The 18844-nt window shown below is 38.4% G+C and overlaps 2 protein-coding genes across 5 annotated transcripts in view; both read left to right on the top strand.

Annotated features, from left to right (window-relative positions):
• The window catches only part of JAKMIP1 (janus kinase and microtubule interacting protein 1), a 106017-nt gene extending 103866 nt beyond the window's left edge, over positions 1-2151 (top strand). The window contains exon 22 of the mRNA XM_075091899.1: positions 750-2151. Coding sequence (XP_074948000.1) covers positions 750-782 — 33 coding nt within the window. The 3' untranslated portion in view covers positions 783-2151. The remainder of the gene's footprint in view (positions 1-749) is intronic.
• Positions 2088-18844, top strand: part of C4H4orf50 (chromosome 4 C4orf50 homolog) — a 54438-nt gene continuing 37681 nt past the window's right edge. For 3 of the 4 annotated variants that reach the window (XM_075091893.1, XM_075091892.1, XM_075091895.1), the window contains exons 1-6: positions 5126-5394; positions 7403-7541; positions 9642-10337; positions 14236-14350; positions 15087-15211; positions 16354-18399. In XM_075091893.1, the coding sequence (XP_074947994.1) occupies positions 5126-5394; positions 7403-7541; positions 9642-10337; positions 14236-14350; positions 15087-15211; positions 16354-18399 (3390 nt within the window). Of the gene's footprint in view, positions 2914-5125; positions 5395-7402; positions 7542-9641; positions 10338-14235; positions 14351-15086; positions 15212-16353; positions 18400-18844 lie in introns of those variants that run through there. The other variant, XM_075091894.1, reaches the window with a different exon arrangement.

The following is an 18844-nucleotide window of genomic DNA, read 5'->3' as shown; positions in this document are numbered from 1 at the left end:
TTAGAGGTGCTAACATCTGGATGAACATATTAGTTTTTAAATATGGTGAAAAGCATACAGGCCAAGTTTAGAGACACTTTATAAAGAGTCTATAAACTTACTGAGATCACCAGCATTTTAAAAATTCCGTTTAAAATATTTTGAAATACTGTTGGTTCAAAATTTTTTATGAGTCCATGGTTTAGTTCTGATGTATAGGATTCTGTGCTGATATAGCTGACAGTATTACAGGTCCCCTTTAAAAAAAATTAGAATTATAATTAGTCTCCAGAAAATACGTTGTGCTTGTATAACCTGCTATTCTTCCTGTTAACAGTGACTATTTAAGTAGTTAAAATCAAGATTGGTGACAAGTATTTTGAGGGGATAACACAGGTGTAACGGCTGGGAAACCATATAGCTACGCAACTCTCACATTTCTAGTACACATCATGTTGCTGTGCTAGCGTTTCCTTTGAACTCATCTTGCCAGAGGTGAATCTGTGATTACTATAACACAACAAAGCCTATTTTAGGACACTTAACTATAGTTGGACTCTGGAACATTCCTCATTATTTCAAGGCAATCTAGGTGGTTTACTGATAGTAATTTTGGTTCTTGTTATTTTGAAGCTAATATAAAACTTTTAGAAAGAGATTGTGGTGACTGTGAATTTAAGGCTGGATGCCAACAGTTATTTCTAAATTAACATTATCTATCTAAAGCTCAGCAGACTTTTTCTTTTTTCTTGTTTTTGTTTTGCATACAGGCTATTAAAAGAACCTATGGAGTGAACAGCTGAGTCCACGTGCAAAAATATAGAAAATATTTATTGAGCAGCTTTAAATTGGTGCATTTTTTTCATAAAACAGTTTGCATAATACCTGAAGCTGCAAAATATTTAAATTTAAAATTAGGGATTTTTTTTAAAGATACAGCTTCAAGCTGGAACGATTTGATACTCAAATAAGGACCATCACATCATAAACACTGAAAAAAATCTAAACAGAATTTACAGTCTCACATCAATCAAACACTGGAAAAAGTACAAGTGCAATTACTGGCTGCTATGTGAACTGTTATCTACCACATGGTTTTCTTACAGTACTGAGATCTTTGTCTCCATACTGCATGCTTTCAACAAATGTCATTTGCATCTCACCCAGGAAACACGGAATCTCCTTTTTAGTATCTATATAAAAAAGCTAAGTGTTTGACAAAAAGTTCTCTATAGTAAATAGCTGACAGGAAAAAAACTGTTCCAAGTTTCAAAGTTCAATGTTTCTCAACAAATAGAGATTTACAACCCCACAGTGGTAAAATTAATGTTAAATTCCTAAGTTGGAAATCCAGAGATGGAGAAGAGATGGGTTTTGGAGAGAGGCAAGGTAGTAGATCAAACTAAGAAAACTTTCAAGTGGGTAAGAACTGCATGGGAGAAATTATTCTTTGAATATTTATTGAATTAAGGCAGTAACTTGTAAAGATAGCACTGAGAGGATGGAAGATCCTGAGGTGGCCTGAGAGGAGAGGAAAAGAGAATGCATGATGCACTGTGCTCAGTTATTTCTTCAAGAAGAAAGAGCGGTTTGAAGGAATGGTTGTGTAGATGAATGTGATAAACAGAAAAATAGTTGGAAATAAATATTTGAAAATCATGGCATCCTCCCAAATGAAATTAAAAAGTTGACATCAGCTACCAGGAAGCAAAAATGGCACAACCTCAACCAGCAGAGGTAGATAAACAGTCAAGGACACCGACCAGCTGAACTGCAAGAAAAATTTTGAGCAAAGCACAGCCTGAAAAAATTAAAGTTGTAAAGAGTTGTTTAAGATACAGAATGGTTAGAAAATTCAAAAAGGTTAGGCTTTTCTTTCAAAGAGGGAAAAGCCAATTGTTGTGTCAGAGCTGGAAAAGCAATATGAAGAAATAGATATTTTTAATTATTTCTGGAATGCTGAGGCAAGCTGAAAATATCAAGAGCACAATATTAAAAGATAATGCACTCCTCCCTCACGTTTTCTTGAAAATGGTCTTTGTGTTAAAAGGGCTACATAAAAAGCTCCGGAGAAACAAGCCTGCTCCCATGGACACACTGAACTCCAACAGGAACGTAGAGTGGAATAAGATGTTTATGACAATACATCAGATAAAGTGGAAATTATGATTGAAAAAAAATAACAGAAGGCGAAAAACAATCCAGGCAGCACAAAGCAAGCTGAGGAAAAGATTTGTCATAGCAACTGAATATCTCACTGTTGAAGGTGCCTCAAAAGAAGCCAGTTTTCTCAGATAATTTTTAGGCTCTGAAGTAAGACCAGAGATATACTCTTCATAAAGAATCACCAGACAAGATCACTTACCTGCTGAAGGAGCTGAGGTACTCCACAAGGTTAATTCAGTCAGACGCAGCAAACTGTGACTTGTGTGAGGGTCTGAATAACCCTGTTTCCTGGTACAAAGCACAATTTAAATTGGAAACAAGAATCATGCAGAAGTTTGGAAACTTGATCCCCAAAAGAATGTGTTGCTCATAATATGTTGTTCAAAAGGAAGAAGCATTTAGAGAATGTGGTTTCAAATACAGATTTTTCATGTTTTAGCTAAAGTTTTTAGTGGTGTGATGACAGAATGTGGAAAAATGAGGTCTCCATTGCAAAAGGAGGAGTTTTGGCATTACACTAAAGAGAAGGACCATAACTGGAGATGAACAGAGCTTGCGCTAACCAAACCAAGTGCTAAGGAAGGAACAGAAATTGGAAAGTGTGGTTCACTTGGCAAAGAAACACTCTCTCTTCTCAAAGACATAGTTTTGCTCATCACTGCTCTGGAACTGAAACTATAAGCACAAACATGGGATGGTCACAGCATGTGCCTGCAATGGTAAGCGCACTGCAGAGACAGGAGATGGTCTTGTTACAAAGCAGAAAAGGTACGAACAGTTTCATTTTCCTATTTTTTTAATGTGTTTTGTTACATTGTAGTTCATCTGTGACAGTTTTCTCAAAGAAACTCGCTGATTTGGGTGACATTTTCCATGACATTCATCATATTTTCATTCTGTGCTGAGCTAGCAGAATTTGTAGTTTTGGAAAAACTTTCCAGTCTTACTATCCGTTGCATATTGATATTATTATAAGCTGGGAACAAGTATAATAACTATACTCAGTCCATGCAAGATGCTGGGCCTGTTTTTCACTTTGTGACACAGGTTTTCAATCATGTGTCTCAGCTATATTAGCAAAAAAGGAAACAATAAGTTTCTCTTTTCTGATATTAGTCATAACAGCTTTCCTGGTTTTATGCTGAAGTACTCAGTTTTCAGGATGAAGCATCAGAAGGATAGAGGCCTAATGGATCATGAGGTTTGAGATAGATTTTAGAAACTGTTGTATTAACTTTCATTATATGTATATCAGTGAATAGAGGGACACATAAATAAGAATGTGATAGAATAGAATCATAGAATGGTTTGGGTTGGAAGGGGCCTTTAAAGGTCATCTAGTCCAACCCCCACCCTGCAATGAGCAGGAACATCTTCAACTAGACCAGGTTGCTCAAAGCCCCATCCAACCTGGCCTGGAACACTTCCAGTGAGGGGGCATCCACAACTTCTCTGGGCAACTTGTTCCAGTGCCTCATCACTTCACCCTCAGAGTGAAGAATTTCTTCCTTATATCTAGTCTAAATCTACTCTCTTTTACTTTAATGCCATTACCCCTTGTCCTGTCACAACAGGCTCTGCTAAAAGGTTTGTCCCCATCTTTCTTATAAGCTCCCTTTGAGTACTGAAAGGCTGCAGTAGGTCTCCCCTCAGCCTTCTCATCTCCAGGCTCAACAACCCCAACTCTCTCAGCCTGTCTTCATAGGAGAGGTGCTCCATCTCTCTGATCACTTTTGTGGCCTCCTCTGGACCCACTCCAACAGGTCCATGTCTTTCCTGTGCTGAGGGCTCCAGAGCTGGACACAGCACTGCAGGTGGGGTCTCACCGGAGCAGAGTAGAGGGGCAGAATCACCTTCGTCGACCTGTTGGCTATGCTTCTTTTGATGCAGCCCAAGATATGGTTGGTCTTCTGGGCTGTGAGTGCTCATTGTCAGCTCGTGTCTAGCTTTTCATCCACCAATGCCCCCAAGTCCTTCTCCGCAGGGCTGCTCTCAATCCCTTCATCCCCCAGCCTGTATTGATACTGGGGGTTGCCTTGACCCAGGTGCAGGACCCTGCACTTGGCCTTGTTGAACCTCATGAGGTTCACACAGGCCCATTTCTCAAGCTTTCCAGGTCCTCTGGAAGGCATCCTGTCCCTCAAGTGTGTCAACTGCACTACTCAGCTTGGTGTCGTCTGCAGACTTGCTGAGGGTGCACTTGATCCCACTGTCTATGCCATTGATGAAGGTATTAACCAGTGTTTGTCCCAGTACAGACCCCTGAGGGACAGCACTTGTCACCGATCTCCATCTGGACTTTGAGCCAATGACCACTACCCTCTGTATGTGACCATCCAACCAATTCCTTATCCACCAAACTGTCCACCCATCAAACCCATATCTCTCCAATTCTGAGAGAAGGATGCTGTGGGGGACTGTGTCAAAGGCCTTACAGAAGTCCAAATAGACTTCCATAGCTCCTTTTAGGCATGGTCTCATAACGTGTCAGAGGTGAAGTAGACTCTTAAGGAAAATACTGAATGCAGAATTCCAAAATACCAGCTAAATATATTGAATGTTTCTCTGAAATAGTCATAGATTAGGAATTATAGGAAATATATTTTTAATCTTACGTCTTGAAACAATAAAAATATCATACATTTATCCAAAATAAGTACCATTTCTTTGTGACAAACACATCCAATTTTATGAACTCCCCTATTTAGTAAAAAATTATCCTCTTTTCAAAAATTTGATGCCTAATTCCTTCATGAATTAGTCTAACTGAATCTTTTATGGGGATCTCTTGTTGTGAACTGCAGCTGCTTTCAGACGTGCTGAATTACTTTGGGGCTAATGAAATGAGACTTTCTCATAAATAATAAATGTATTCAGAATCGAGAAAGACTGTTCATTTGATCATCAGAGGCTTAGACTCCTTCATTGCATGCTTAGACTGCAATACATTGTGAACCTAATAATTTGGTGTTTTTTCATCATGGATCCTTCATCTAGGAGAGAACAAGAATTTTGTTACTGTATTAAAATGCCCAGTAATGGAGGATTTGATATCCTGAATTTCAATGTTAAAATTGATACTTCCTGGATTTTCCAGGAACTAGAAGATGCAAGCATACCTGATGAACAAGTAAACAGTGCTGGAGAAGAGAATTTGAACCTCAGAATAAAAGAGCTGGAAAAGTTGGAGCAAAAACTGAAAGGTGTTCTAGAGGACTACATGGAATCAGATTCTGTCCTAAGAAATAGGTAAATAAAAGGTGGTTTTTTGCATTCAAAATTAATGTGATGTGACAAATGTACTGTTCCCTTTGCTCCGTGTACTGGCTGTCAAATGATACGTGCAAAACTAGCGAAAAGGAAGACTCTATGTGTTTTTAGGGTACCTGATAAGATGCATGTATAAGTGTTTTGTGTAGCTGTCATAATAGAAATGCAATACTCATTTTTGGGGGTTTATTATTTAAATTGAATTTACAACATCATCTAAAATCTTGTAACAAATAACCAGCTTTCTCAGGATGCTTCATGTTTAAATATTCATAAGGTGTAAGTTCTGCTTGTAAAATATATCCCTTTCTTTTTAAGTTAAGAGTTAATGTGGAATTTTGTGTTGTAAAAAAATTCCTTGTTTCAGAAAGCTTTATCTAGTTTAGTATGTTAATGCTAACCATTACAGTAATTAAAGGTGCCATTAAGCATTAATTAAGTAGTTCACTAGAATAATAAGAGCAAGTTTTTGACAGTCAGACACTGGACTGTCCTAAACAAAGGCAAATAGTTAAAAGGGTAGAAAATACAAATATAAATAAAACATAAATACAAACAGGAAGCCTGTTTTCAGGGATCTTAGCTAGCCAGTAGAAAGAAAAGCAATCCTGTGCCTGAAGATGTTATGGCTGAAGCACAGAAAGATGAGATAAGGAATGATGTGAAAGGCAGAACTACTGGAAAAAAACAGAGAAGCAGAGTCAGTAGCTGTACTTAGCCAGGGCAGAGTTTTGGGCTCATGTGGCGCAGTTTCCTTTGATACCAGTGTTAGATTATGCAGTGCCTGTGGTGGGGAGGGCCACGTCAGGTTCACTTTGATACGTGAATAGGTACTTTTTTAATGATGTGTTTTCTATCTTAATCCTGTTGCTTCAGAAAAACATTTTTATGTGAGATTTTTGAATGAAGGTAATGTTGTCATACTGGGATGGAGGTAGCAGGAAATTTTGGCAGGTAGGGGCAGTGAGACAAAGCTAGAAGATAGAAATTAGCATGGGAGCCAAGTAGAAGACTGTTGAAAGTTGAATGAAGAAATTCAAGGAAGAAGATATGGCACAGCACAGCCCTGAGGGGCACAGGGGATAATGTCTGCATCTCTGAGGTGAGAAAAGAGGAGGTTTTAGTACCTGCCACAGAAGATGAGAGACTGGAAAAAAATTTTCCTTAACAAAAAAAGGATATTTTGGAACTCTCAGCTGTTTAAAACATTGAGAAATTTTTGATGTGTGGGCTGAAAAGGGAAGGAAAACCTTAAGGAAAACATGAAGTTTGCTCTCATAAGATTATCTTAGGTATTCCCCCTGTGTAGAGGAACCCCATCACAGCACACCACATCATCTTATGCTTCTATTTTAATAGCAACAGGCGAAGCAAACCTGTAAGTGATTCTGTGTGATTTTATCAAAATCCAGCTATGTGGACAAAGTCAATACAGTTATGCATTATAGGTTTCAGTACACACTGTGAGGTATGTTACAAGTAAGATGTTTTCCCTTTAGTCAGTAAAACATAGTTACTCGTAGGTTACCTGTAATCTTAATTTTGATGGAAAGCATTTACCACCATCATAAAATTTGAATTTCCTAACTGTGTACCTAGCAAAATCTTGTGATCAGACACATGTAGATCAGGTACAACACTGTGGTTGTCTTTATGGTGGGTTGCTACTTCATATAGTGTGCCAAGCTTCAGTAAACATTAATCCTGTAAATGTGTTTATTTACAGTTTTCAGATGAAGCCAGCACAGAGAGAATGAACATAAACGTTGTCTTTAACAGTTTTGAGAGTCTCCAGCATACTGTGCAAACCCCAGTAGACTTGTTAAGAATTGTTTATTATTAGCAATCAACAATTTGTTACTATTTTATTGTTGAGAGAAAAATGGAAGAACAAAGATAAAATGATGCCTTGCTGATGACTGCTTATCCATCTGGAACTGTACTGTGTGGTATTTACTCAGCAAAGTCCTTCATTCTCACATCACAGGATGAAAGAGCTGGAGCTGTCACACAAAACACTTCTTGTGACGATTGATCAACTAAATGTGAAGTTGCACCAGATTGAAAATGCAAATGTGCGTGTTAAAGGGAAACTGAGAGACATTCAGGAGGACCTGATCAACTTGGTGAGGAGGATATTGTTTCAGATGACCTAGTTTAGCTTCTCTTTGCAGTAATAATCTATAAATCAATCTCATCTCCAGTGACCTCTCTGTTTTTAATCAATAAATCACAGAATCATAGAATGGTAGGGGTTGGAAGGGGCCTCTGGAGATCATCTCGTCCAACCCCCCTGCTTGAGCAGGGACACCTAGAGCAGGGGGCACTTTTTCTACAACCAGAGGAATCAGAAGAACCTTTTGGTCATTTTTTGCCCCACTTTCTATTTCTGTAATGTTTTTGAAAGCACTGCCATTATTCCTCTTGTTCGGGCCCTTGATCTTTGTTCTTTCTTTCTCCCCAGAACCCACTCAGCATAGTCCTTCTCCCTAGGTCAGACTTTATCTTTCTTGCCTGATAATAAAGCATTTTTTTGATTCCCTACCATATGCGATACAACAGCACAACACAGCTAACACAGCCTGTTTTCTGTACAAAATGCAGCTGCTTAGCCTGTCTTCTGATTCTGGAATTGCTCACATATTCTCAAGCTGGGCCCCACCTGCTGTTGCATCTGCTTTAAGCTTCCTGCTTAGCTTTGTGACCTTCTCCAGCTCTGTCAGATTGGTTTGGGTTGTGCCTTCTTTCCCATGATGCACTGTCATGTGGGCCACCACTCTGCAGAGCCCTGCTGGTGAGAACCCTCCTCTGCAGAGTGCCCTTCACTGGAGCAAGCTGACCTGCTCCCTCATCACCAAGAACATCCCACTGCCGATTTCATGCCCTCACAACTCCCTCTCCCTGTGTCTGCTGTGAAATTGTCAGCTCTGCAGTGGGAAGCCTTCAGTTCTCCCAAGTGCTAGTACTTTCTCATGTAAATGTTTTGTATCAGAATGGTCAGCTGTTGACTGATAATGCATATAATGGGCACTTTTACCCAGTTTGCACAGCTCATTGGATGGATCCATGAAAACATTAAAGGAATGAAAGTTATTCAGGGACCATCTACAGTAAAACAATGTCTTATGGTTCTGTTTATCATAAGATACACTTTCATTGTCTCAGCATTTTAAGTCAAAGTTGAATAATCTAGCAGGACAATAGTACCATGCAGTACAACTCAGAAGTATGAACAATAGCCTTCGCTTTTTTATTTAAAAGTGAAGTGTATTTTTCAAGACTCAGGAAGCTTAGACATACACATATTCCCATCAGCAGTTAACCAAACTATTATCCCGCACCTACCTGGCTTTGCATAACATTTGAGCCTAAGCATTCCTCCTGTACTGTCCTTGCTGGTGAACGCCTCAGACAGGAGAATACTGGAGATCAAAGAGACTGACCTAAAGAAGTACTTGAAGAAATACAGTAATGTTGCTGTGCTGTCAGTCTTGCTTCAGATTTGCTACAATGGCACTATGATCCTGGTGGCTTTTACTCTGCTCAAAACAAGGGCAGTATGTGAATCATGAAAGCCTCCTCTGTCTTTCATTGACATCTTTCACCTCTGTATGTCTCTGTGTTCAAACACACTTTGCTGCAAATGAAAATACCAAAAGCCTTTCCCAAGTTGATTCAAAAGGCATCTGTTCCTTTCTCCTTTTCAGGGGGTTCATAAAAGGAGCTGATGAATGACAGGTATGGTGAAGGTCAAAGGGCAAAAACTTGGTCTCTGAAAAGTGCATTTTATATTTTCTATAATAGAACCACAGCTTCTCTCTCTGTAACATCTCAGTGCTACGCTACTGTCAGTGTTAACGATACGTTACTGTGTAGTTCTGAGCTGGTTGTATGAATTCCAGTTCAAAGGTTTGTTTTGATTTAGTGTGTACAATCAAACATGCAAAAGGAAGTGCTTAAAAATGTCCTGTATTTTATGTAGTAGTAGATGTGGGTAAGTTTGTGTTTTGTTTGTTTCCTACTGAGATATTTCAGTGGTGGTTGAAATGACAAAACAGGAGGTCCGTTCTGCTCTAAATGCAGAGCTTTACTGGCTTTAAAAAATGTTACATATGTCATTCCTGGGTTTTCAAAAAACAAGGGCAGAATTATTGCAAAATTAAGAAAAATAATAAAGAAGAGATTTAGTATTAAGAAGTTAACCATACAACTCACTGAAATTGTAGGTTGGAAACCAAGAAAAGTCAGAGAAGAAGCAAAAGGAAAAATTATGTTGGCTCCAGAAGCAGCTGAAGACAAAAGAAGATGAGATAAAAAGCCAGTCAGAGTATTTTGAGCACTACAAGCAAAGGCAGAGACAACAGACAGCAGTGCTGAGAGAAAGGGAATGTTACCTTCGGGGTGAGGTATCTAGGCTGGAAAGGCAAGTTGTAGATCTCAGTGGCCATATTGCTATTTTGACCTCCAAATTAGAAGAGGGAATGGTGCAATATCTCCAGCAGAAGCTGGAATCAGCATTCAGTGATACTCAGGGCTATAAACACTCTGATGTGGAAATAATGGAATTGAAAACTTGCATTGAAAATGTGGAGCATGACATGAAAAGCCACCTCGAGACGTTTCAGCAAAATCTGAAGTTCCTAAGGGAAAAAGAGGAGCACAACAGAAGAGAACAGGCAGACCTGCTGGCTGAACTCCAGTGCTCTCAGGACACTGAAGACTTTCTCAGAAGAAAATTGGAAGAATCTTGCCAACACGTTTATAGTCTGAAATTATCTGAAATCAAACTACAGGAAAAAATGGAAGAGCTTTTGGATGAAAACAGGGCTTTGAAAGATCAAGGTAGGGTGAAGTTCAAAAAGAAGAAAGAAGAGGACTCAGGACTCACAATATTGGAGAACGGACACAACAGTGTTGACCTGGTAAGTCAAAATAAGGCAGAATAAAATTAACTTTTATCTTTATATCACCCTGGATTACACTTGTCCTTAGATGTGCAGTCAAGATGCAAGTGAGAGGCTTTTTCCTTCCTGCATATTTTTTTCCTTTATTTTTGTTGATACATTAGTACTTCACAGTGTCTAATTCACTACTGGAATCAGTAGTTGGAGCTTCGCTGCATCACTGCTTTTATTAGGTGCATGTTGAGGGCTCTTCACAAATCTTGTTTCCTTAAGTTTTTAAGTGATGTGCCCAAGGCATAGGTCTCATTTGGCACTGTAAATAATGCCCAGAAGAATTTCTGAGACCTCTGTTGCATGGACACCATTCAGTGGAGGAGTACACATACAGTTGGGTGAGTTTTCACATGTTATTCATGCTCAAATGCTGAAGAAGAAAGCACAGTTGACAATAAATCTTGTCTATGAGATTTTTCTGGATAATGGTAAACAAGGGAAGATGGATGTGGTATTCATGACAGGGAGTGAGTTGAGATATTCAGTGGTTTGCAGCTCCGTAGCATTGTGATTTGCCCTGAATACACTGAATAGGACTTTTTTGCTTCAAGCACTTCACTCCAGCATTGCATGGGAAAGCTCTGAACATGCTGTAATATGGCATTCAGCCTCTGCCAATTCATTTTGCTGACAAAGAAAAAAGTTCTTTTCACAGAGAGGACTCAATGAAGTTTTATTTTTTATGCACTGAGGTGGAGAGTATTTTTATTCTGAGGATTTGTTAAATAAAGTGAAATCATCTAAGCCTCACACTCAGCTACTCCATTCAGATAGTGACCTGATATCCCAAGAACTCTCCTGATTCTAACTGCAGTCAGCCGAGAGGTAATGGCCATGAACAAAACCCTTTCAGTATAGGAGGACAATCAGACTGTGAGTACTTCCAGAACCAGGAGAAGGTGGAGAGGATCTTTTGTCCATAAAAGCTAGAAGAAACAAAGGCAAAGTTTTTAACCTGGTAGTTGAACGCACATTTGCAGACATGGTGGTTTTGTACTGTTAGTGGCTCTACAGTCCCAAAGAAGTGAGTTCCAGGAGTTTTTGTTTATGTGAGAAAGAAAGAAAGGTAAGATCATTCTGCAGTATCTGGCAGCACATGGGTAACCTTTGTGGAGAGCTTGGAAGCTGGGCTTCACCACATGTGTCTCTGTAGCTGCCCAAGGTGGCAGAAGGACTGACTGCTGTTGCTTATTTTTATACTTAGCCTGAACAACTGCTACAGTTACTTTAACTAGTGACTTCACTTCTTCTTGGAAATGAAGAATAAGGTTTGAAATTATTTTAAGATATTTCTAGGGGGACTTACACTGAATTGTAAACAGGTACAACAACCAAGTGCACTACGAGGGGACCACCCAACTACAGTCAGGGGTGAGGACTTTCAGAGCCAGGAAAGAAGTAGTGGAGAATTACTCTTGGTTTGAGATATGGAGAAAGTAAATGTTGAGTTATTTGAAAGTGTGAAAGCAAGATATATCAACTGACTAATGGCCTGCAACTAATACAAAAAGTCCTCAAGAAACAAGACAAAATCTCTTTCATTCTATGCTGTACCCTGATAAAAGGTTAGTTTTTCATCTACCCAAAGTTTTCTAACCATTTCTTTTCGAAGTATTAATTTACAGCTGTGTTGTCATAGGAGGTTACTAAGTCTCAATTATCTAGTCGTTGGTATAAATGAACAGTCCATAATTTGTGTTGAGCTGGTTTACTTTTGTCTGTTGCACAGTAGGTTGCATTCTTTAAATGTTGTGTATAGCATCAGCAGCATCACATCTTGTGTCTTCTGCATTTCTGTTTGTCTTTTCCTCCTCTTTTGGTACTTCTACTAATTCTGTTGGATTTTTCTTGTAGAAAATGGCTTGAGATAGCAGGGAAAAAAAATTCAATATGTATGATAAAAGGGGGAGGGAGACCTCTGGTGTTCTATTGTAAAAATGAAGAGGGCTTTTCCCCCCATCTTGTGTTTTACTAGCACCCATTAAAATAGAATTTCCTAACCTCATTACCTTGATCTTGTAGTATTCAAGCCAAAATAGTGACAATAGTTACAAGAAAAGTCCTATTTGAGCTCATTATACTCCATCAACAGCTATAAAAATGAGAACTTGTGTGCAATACAAGAAAGATTTTCGTGCTGTTACTTTTCGGGAAAGCTATCGTATATCATTTTTTCAGTGAAAGAGTGAATGAAATCACTTGCCTATTTCACAGCCAGGAAAAAAGTAGTTTGTGAAGACAGGCTTATCAGACTCCTGTGAAATACACGATATGAGATTCCTCAGTAAATACTGTGTCATTCAAATGCCAACAGCATCAGTTATTCTTGAAAACTAGCCTTAGTCATTATTGCATCTCCATGTAGTAATATTGGATGCTGTTAGGTGTTTTGTTCTGGTCCTGTAGAGTTGAACTGCATCTCACAGAGGGACATAGTCACATAAAACTTGTCAGACATTTGAATTTTCAAAGTTGGTGTCAGGATCCAGTCTGCAATATTCTAATTGCAGCCTCTGCCTGAGTGAAAAATGCATGAAAAAGCAGCTGGTTCCATGTGGCTGTGTCTTGATTAATCAGTTTCTCAATGTGAATTCTAGGGGTTTGCTGAAGGTATTGGTGAAGGAAAAGTATGAAACACCAGGTGGTGCACCTTTCTACAGCTTTCACATGACAACTGAGCTCTTGATTTCACAGTAGGATATTCCTGGCATCCAAGCATTTTATCTTTTACATTATTTTGTGTAACATTCTTTTGACAGAATCCACATACCAATAAAGAAAAGATATCTGGGAAGAAATAAAGGCAAACTTGCAGGAAAGGAATGAGTGTGTTTCAAGGAATTAACATTAGCTTCAATATTCTGAGAAAATGAAGGAGGAAGTCTTGGAAGTGTTGTGGTTTCCACTTAAGTCATGCCACCCAGTCAAGATCTCATAATAAAGTAATAAAGCACTATGATGTGGCAGCTGACTTGGGTTAAAATCAAAATTATTCTCACTGGTGATCCTGTGGAAAATCAGGTGGCTTCTTCTGGCTCACTATAAACTGAAGACTTTGAAGTCATTGCCTTTCCCATTCATATGTAATTTTAAAGCTGCAGCTCAGCCCAAAGACACCAAGTTTGTTTTCTGCTGGCATTTGGTTTAGAGCAGTGCAGGAAGACAAAGGCGACTGTGTCGGCTTGCTTTCTGCACTGCAGCTGGTTTGGCTACCACCTTGATTATGTGTTTTGTTGATAAAATCAAACCTGAGTCTTCTGTTCAATAAAAACGAGCGTGATGCATGTGAAATGTGACCTGCTGTATATCAAGGAATAAGGGTACCTGCTTTGCACCAGAAGTTGTCACAATTTCCAAATTCAATCAGGGAGTCAAGATAAATGTCAAGAACAGAATATGAAATTTACAATTAAATTATCAAGGCAAAAGAAAATTTTATTTGCAATGATTATTCTACTTTGAGTTCTTCCAACCTAGGAACAGTTGTCTTTGTAGCTGGACACTGAACTATTAGTCCCATTCCCTACTTGACTGGACTTTCTCTTTGTTCATGAGCATATAATGTCTCTGTTCTGATAGTGTTCTATCTCTGATCTGACATATTACGTGCTTATTACTCAGATTTTCTTCCTCAACTTTTTGTAAAGAATGAAGGAAACATCAGAGGGAAGTTTAAAACCATGACATTCACTAGAAAATGTTGGAATGAAAAAGTTCTATGAAGTAATAGCAATTATAATGAAATAATGGGTCTTTTGAATGTAAAATAACAAAGGAAATTTATGTTCCTGTTCTTCATATCACAAACACTGTATATTTATAAACTGATTTTTTTTCTTTTCCTCCTCCTTTTCCCATTAAGAAAGGAGATCTAATCCAGGACAACATTCAAAATCTGAAATGGGGAGCAGTCTTGGATTCACTCATAAACAGAGCTACTCAACCTCCAGTTGTGCTGCTACGTGCTAAAGAGTTTGGTATGAAAAGAAACTGGAATTTTTGCTTTCATTTCTGTGCAATAAAAGTGAAGATGATTTCATTCATGTGGTGTGCATGATCTTCTAAGAACCTCTTAATCTGGAAACTATCTTGGGAAGGTGAAGCAATAACTATTTGCCAGTAGGATCCTACCATTTAGATATGAGCTTTCTCAAGAAATCCTAGAACTTTCAAGACGCTACAGAGTTGAGGAATTAGGGGATACTTCCCATGTCCTGGCTGAAGTATAGTGTTTGGAAATACTGTGCAGCAGTCAGATTTGCTTTTTAGAACAAACAACATGAAAGCTCTGACCTTGGCAAATTGTATCAGGTAAATGCTTCCAAACAAATGAATGGAAATTTTATAGCAAATTTCACTGTATGCAAATGCAAACCTGCACTGAATTATTTTAACCCATAAATTTAACTCATAAGTTTTCATCTACCCACTATAATGAGATCTATTTTCTATTTTTAAATGCTTTGAGAACTGGCGGGGACCCCAGAAAAATCTTTTTTTCAGAGTTTAATATTTATATTTTCCTGTGAAGTTTGTTTTCTTGTTTAAAGTCATGCTTATCTCTGCATCATTGGTGATGTATGCTTTTGGTGGAGAAGGTACTTTTGAGCATACTCTCAGTAAAACACCTTTCTGATCAACTGTTTTTGAGTTTGTTTTTCATGTAACTATCTGGGAGTGGCATTACACTTGTCCAGTGCTTTACCATAACAGAAACATCAGGATGTAGCTGTGATGGGCTGAAGCAGACGGAGGAGCTACCAGAAGAACTTCTACCAGTTTTGGAACACAATTCCAGTGCCGTTGCAAAAGTTGCTGGTCTAGCTGAGATTGAGCAGGTGAGAAGAAAAATTACCACTATTCTTGCTATTTTTGTGCACAGTGAGTCTGTGAATTTTGAGGTAGAATGAAGAGCTGGTGTATTTAAAGATGAATGTAAAAGTAGCTTTAAATCATAGCTACTAAAGATGTTATTCAAGATGAATACAGATGTACACTAAGAAACATTAACTTATTTGTATCATTACTATCATTGCAAATTTTAAATAATTTGCAATCTCTTTATATGGAAATATTTGTATCAGGATTTGTATACGAATATTTGTATCAGGAATAGCATGGCCAGCAGGAGTAGGGAAGTGATCGTGCCCCTTTACTCGGCACTGGTGAGGCCTCACCTTGAATATTATGTGCAGTTTTGGCCCCCTCAGCACAAGAAGGACATTGAGGTGCTGGAGCTTGTCCAGAGAAGGGCAGCGAAGCTGGTGAAGGGTCTGGAGAGCAGGTCTGATGAGGAGAGGTTGAGAGAGCTGGGGTTGTTTAGCCTGGAGCAGAGGAGTCTGAGGGGAGACCTTATTGCTCTCTACAACTGCTGAAAGGAGGTTGTAGCAATGTGGATGTTGGTCTCTTCTCCCAAGTTACTAGCGACAGAATGAGAGGAAATGGCTTCAAGCTGTGTCAGGGGAGGTTTAGATTGGACATTAGGAAGAATTTCTTTACTGAAAGAGTGGTCAGGTATTGGAACAGGCTGCCCAGAGAGGTGGTGGAGTCACCATCCCTGGAGGTATTTAAAAGATGTGTAGACGTGGCACTTCAGGGCATCGTTTAGAAGACATGGTGGTGTTGGGTTGATGGTTGGACTTGATGACCCTAGAGGTCTTTTCCAACCTTTATGATTCTATGATTTTTTCTCATCTGTCGGTAACCAAGTATTTTATGGATGAAGTGAAAAATAATTATTAGCAAGAGAGAATGGTGTATCTTAGCTTCTATTTTTCAGTTTGAAACATTTCTCTTTTGCTATTACCAGTTCACCCTTGGAACAAAATGGGCGAATACTCTAGAAGATAGTTTCACTTTGTTCAGACATACCCCAGGTTACTGTGCAGCAAGACTGCTTCCCTCTTGCTGTGAGTAGTTAACTAAAAATAAAACAAGAAAGGAAACCAAAGATGATGATGAAAACTTTTCTTTCTTGAAGGAACAAGCTATAAATCTACCAGCAAAGATGTTCCCTGTTTCTGTGGTTGAAGCTTTGATGAGGAAGAAGCCCCAACTTACCTTGTTAGAACCTGAAAGCTACCACATATCAGCTATCACCACTGTGAAGAAAGTGAGAAGTTTTGATTTCTGTGAGGCAAATACCACTCTTTGCTTTGATGGCCCCTGCCTTGTTGCAAAAGTTGGATTTTCTGACAAAGCTTCTGCACTTCTTCATGGAAGGATGCCTTGCACTGTGACTGACATTTTCACATCATCTTTAGAAAAATGCAACATGGAAAAACATTGGGAAAACAAGAAAGTTCTGCCAAAAAGCACAAGTGAAAATAAATGTTTAGATAAAGTTGTTAATGTTGGAAAGTATTACCAAAAAATCTTTAGGGGGAGAGCTAAGGGAGAAGAAATACAGAATGAGAAAGCCCAACTACAACAGGTGACCAATGTTTCTGAGGAAAGTTCTAAAGTTTTAAATAAGACTGAATTAATCAGGTCTGGGAAGCAAGGAATGGAAAGCACAGACAGCCTAGGTAGACAACAGGACATCCAAAATTTATTTGTCGATTTTAAAGACATGAAGAAGTATTTAGAAGGGAGCTCTGAACTAACGGAGAAACAAGCAAACCTCTCAGAAATCTGCATCTCTGATGTGAACAGGGTAGATAATGGAGAAGACATATTCAAAATGGAGGAGAAAGGAGAGCAACCCACTCAACAAACCAACCCTTCCAGCAATATTGGCCTGAAAGAAAAGAAAGACCAGACCCTGAAACTGCATGAACCAAATGAGAAGAATTTCTCATGTCATAAAATAGTTGCTGATAAAATGCAATATGCATACTCTCAGAAATTGTTTTGGTCAGAGGAAGAGAGGCATCCGCTAAACGCATTGTCTCCTATGCAGGAGAGGGCTGTGTGCTTAAGCAAAATGTTCCTGCCATGCAGCAATTTTTATGAGTGTCTCTGTCATCTGTCACCACTGGAAGCTGGTAATGAACATAATGTGAAAATATATGCACTGGAAAAAGTGGTGGCTGTGTGTTCGCAGAGGATATTTCTGCTGATGCAAGAGAATAAAAATTACTCCAAAAAAGTCTGTATATTACAACAGGAGAATGAGAGATATGCTCAAATCGTGTGTGCACTGGAAGAGGAGATGGATGCGTATTTTCAATATATTTTAGGGGTAGATGAAGCTAACGTTTCATTCCAAAACTTACTTAATGAGAAAGAAGTTTCTGGTGGATATTACAATGAATTATCAAAAGAAAACACCATGAGCCTGGGAACATTTTTTGTTGAAACCTTCTTTAGGAACCTCTCATGTGTTGAAGAGAAAAATAGGAATTCTGAAAAAGCCTTATTGACAATTGCATCAAATAAACTTCCCAGGAGTGTTTTATCCCTGGAAAGAAGGAAAATGAGATATTTCCAGCTGATTTCTGTCCTCAAAGAAGAAAGAAGCAGATACTTCAAAGAAATAGCAAAATTATTACAGGACAAGGAGAACTATGTAGCAAAATATAATGAATTAATAGAAGAGAGAGAGGGAGATTTACAAAGAATATATCTTTTAGAAGGTGAAAAAGAAACTTTATTGGGATGTTTGGCAGAGATAAAGTGTGAACAAGAGAAATACAGGACCTTGGTTTCAGAACTTCAAGAGTGCAAAACCAGCTGTTATCAGACTATTTCTGATTTACAGGAGGAAAAATGTGTACTGAAAAGAGAAATACACAGAATCAAGAAAGAAACTTCAGAACAGCTTGATGAATTTCAGAAAGCAAATGCAAACATTGTTTTAGAAAATAGCAAATTGAAGGAATTAATGTCTTCTTTGGGTTTCACCTATGAAGAGCTGAGAAAAGATAAAAGTTTGGGGACAAAGGAAAAGATAGTAAAACTAAAAGAAGAAAGTCAACAACATGGTCTTAAGGCAGAGAAAGTTGAAACAGTGTCTAGTGTAACTCAGACTGAAGGAGAAGTAGTTCTGGTTATAGACTCCTCAAACTATTTCCCTGGAAAAGAGGTAAATAATAACAATAAAGAATGTTATCAAGCAGGATCATCTAAAGGAAGGAGGAGGTATAAATGTCATTTGGAGGACAAAGCTAAATTACCTTTGTTATATAGAAAATGTTGTAACCTCCCATGTACCGGAAATCTGAGGTGCTAAAGTTAATTTTGAAACAGAAGGCAAAATAACAGAGAGCTTTTTTCTGAATGTTGTATTAGAGAATTCTGAAGTAATAGAGCAAGCTACATTGTTAAAAATAATCCTTAAAGGAGTGCATGGTTTAGGTTTTATAAATTATTTGTCTTCTTGCTGATAGAGCAAACTGATTTCCACAAACTTGTGTTATAATGGTGAAGTATTTAGGGTTGTGAAACAATCATGTCTTATTGAAAAGTATGCACATGTTCACTTACTAACTTTTATTCTGGTAGAGTATATTTTTTTGTTGTTGTTTTGG

This window comes from Phalacrocorax aristotelis, chromosome 4 (assembly GCF_949628215.1).
Source record: "Phalacrocorax aristotelis chromosome 4, bGulAri2.1, whole genome shotgun sequence".
NCBI lineage: Eukaryota > Metazoa > Chordata > Aves > Suliformes > Phalacrocoracidae > Phalacrocorax > Phalacrocorax aristotelis.
This window is presented reverse-complemented; position numbering and strand designations above follow the sequence as displayed.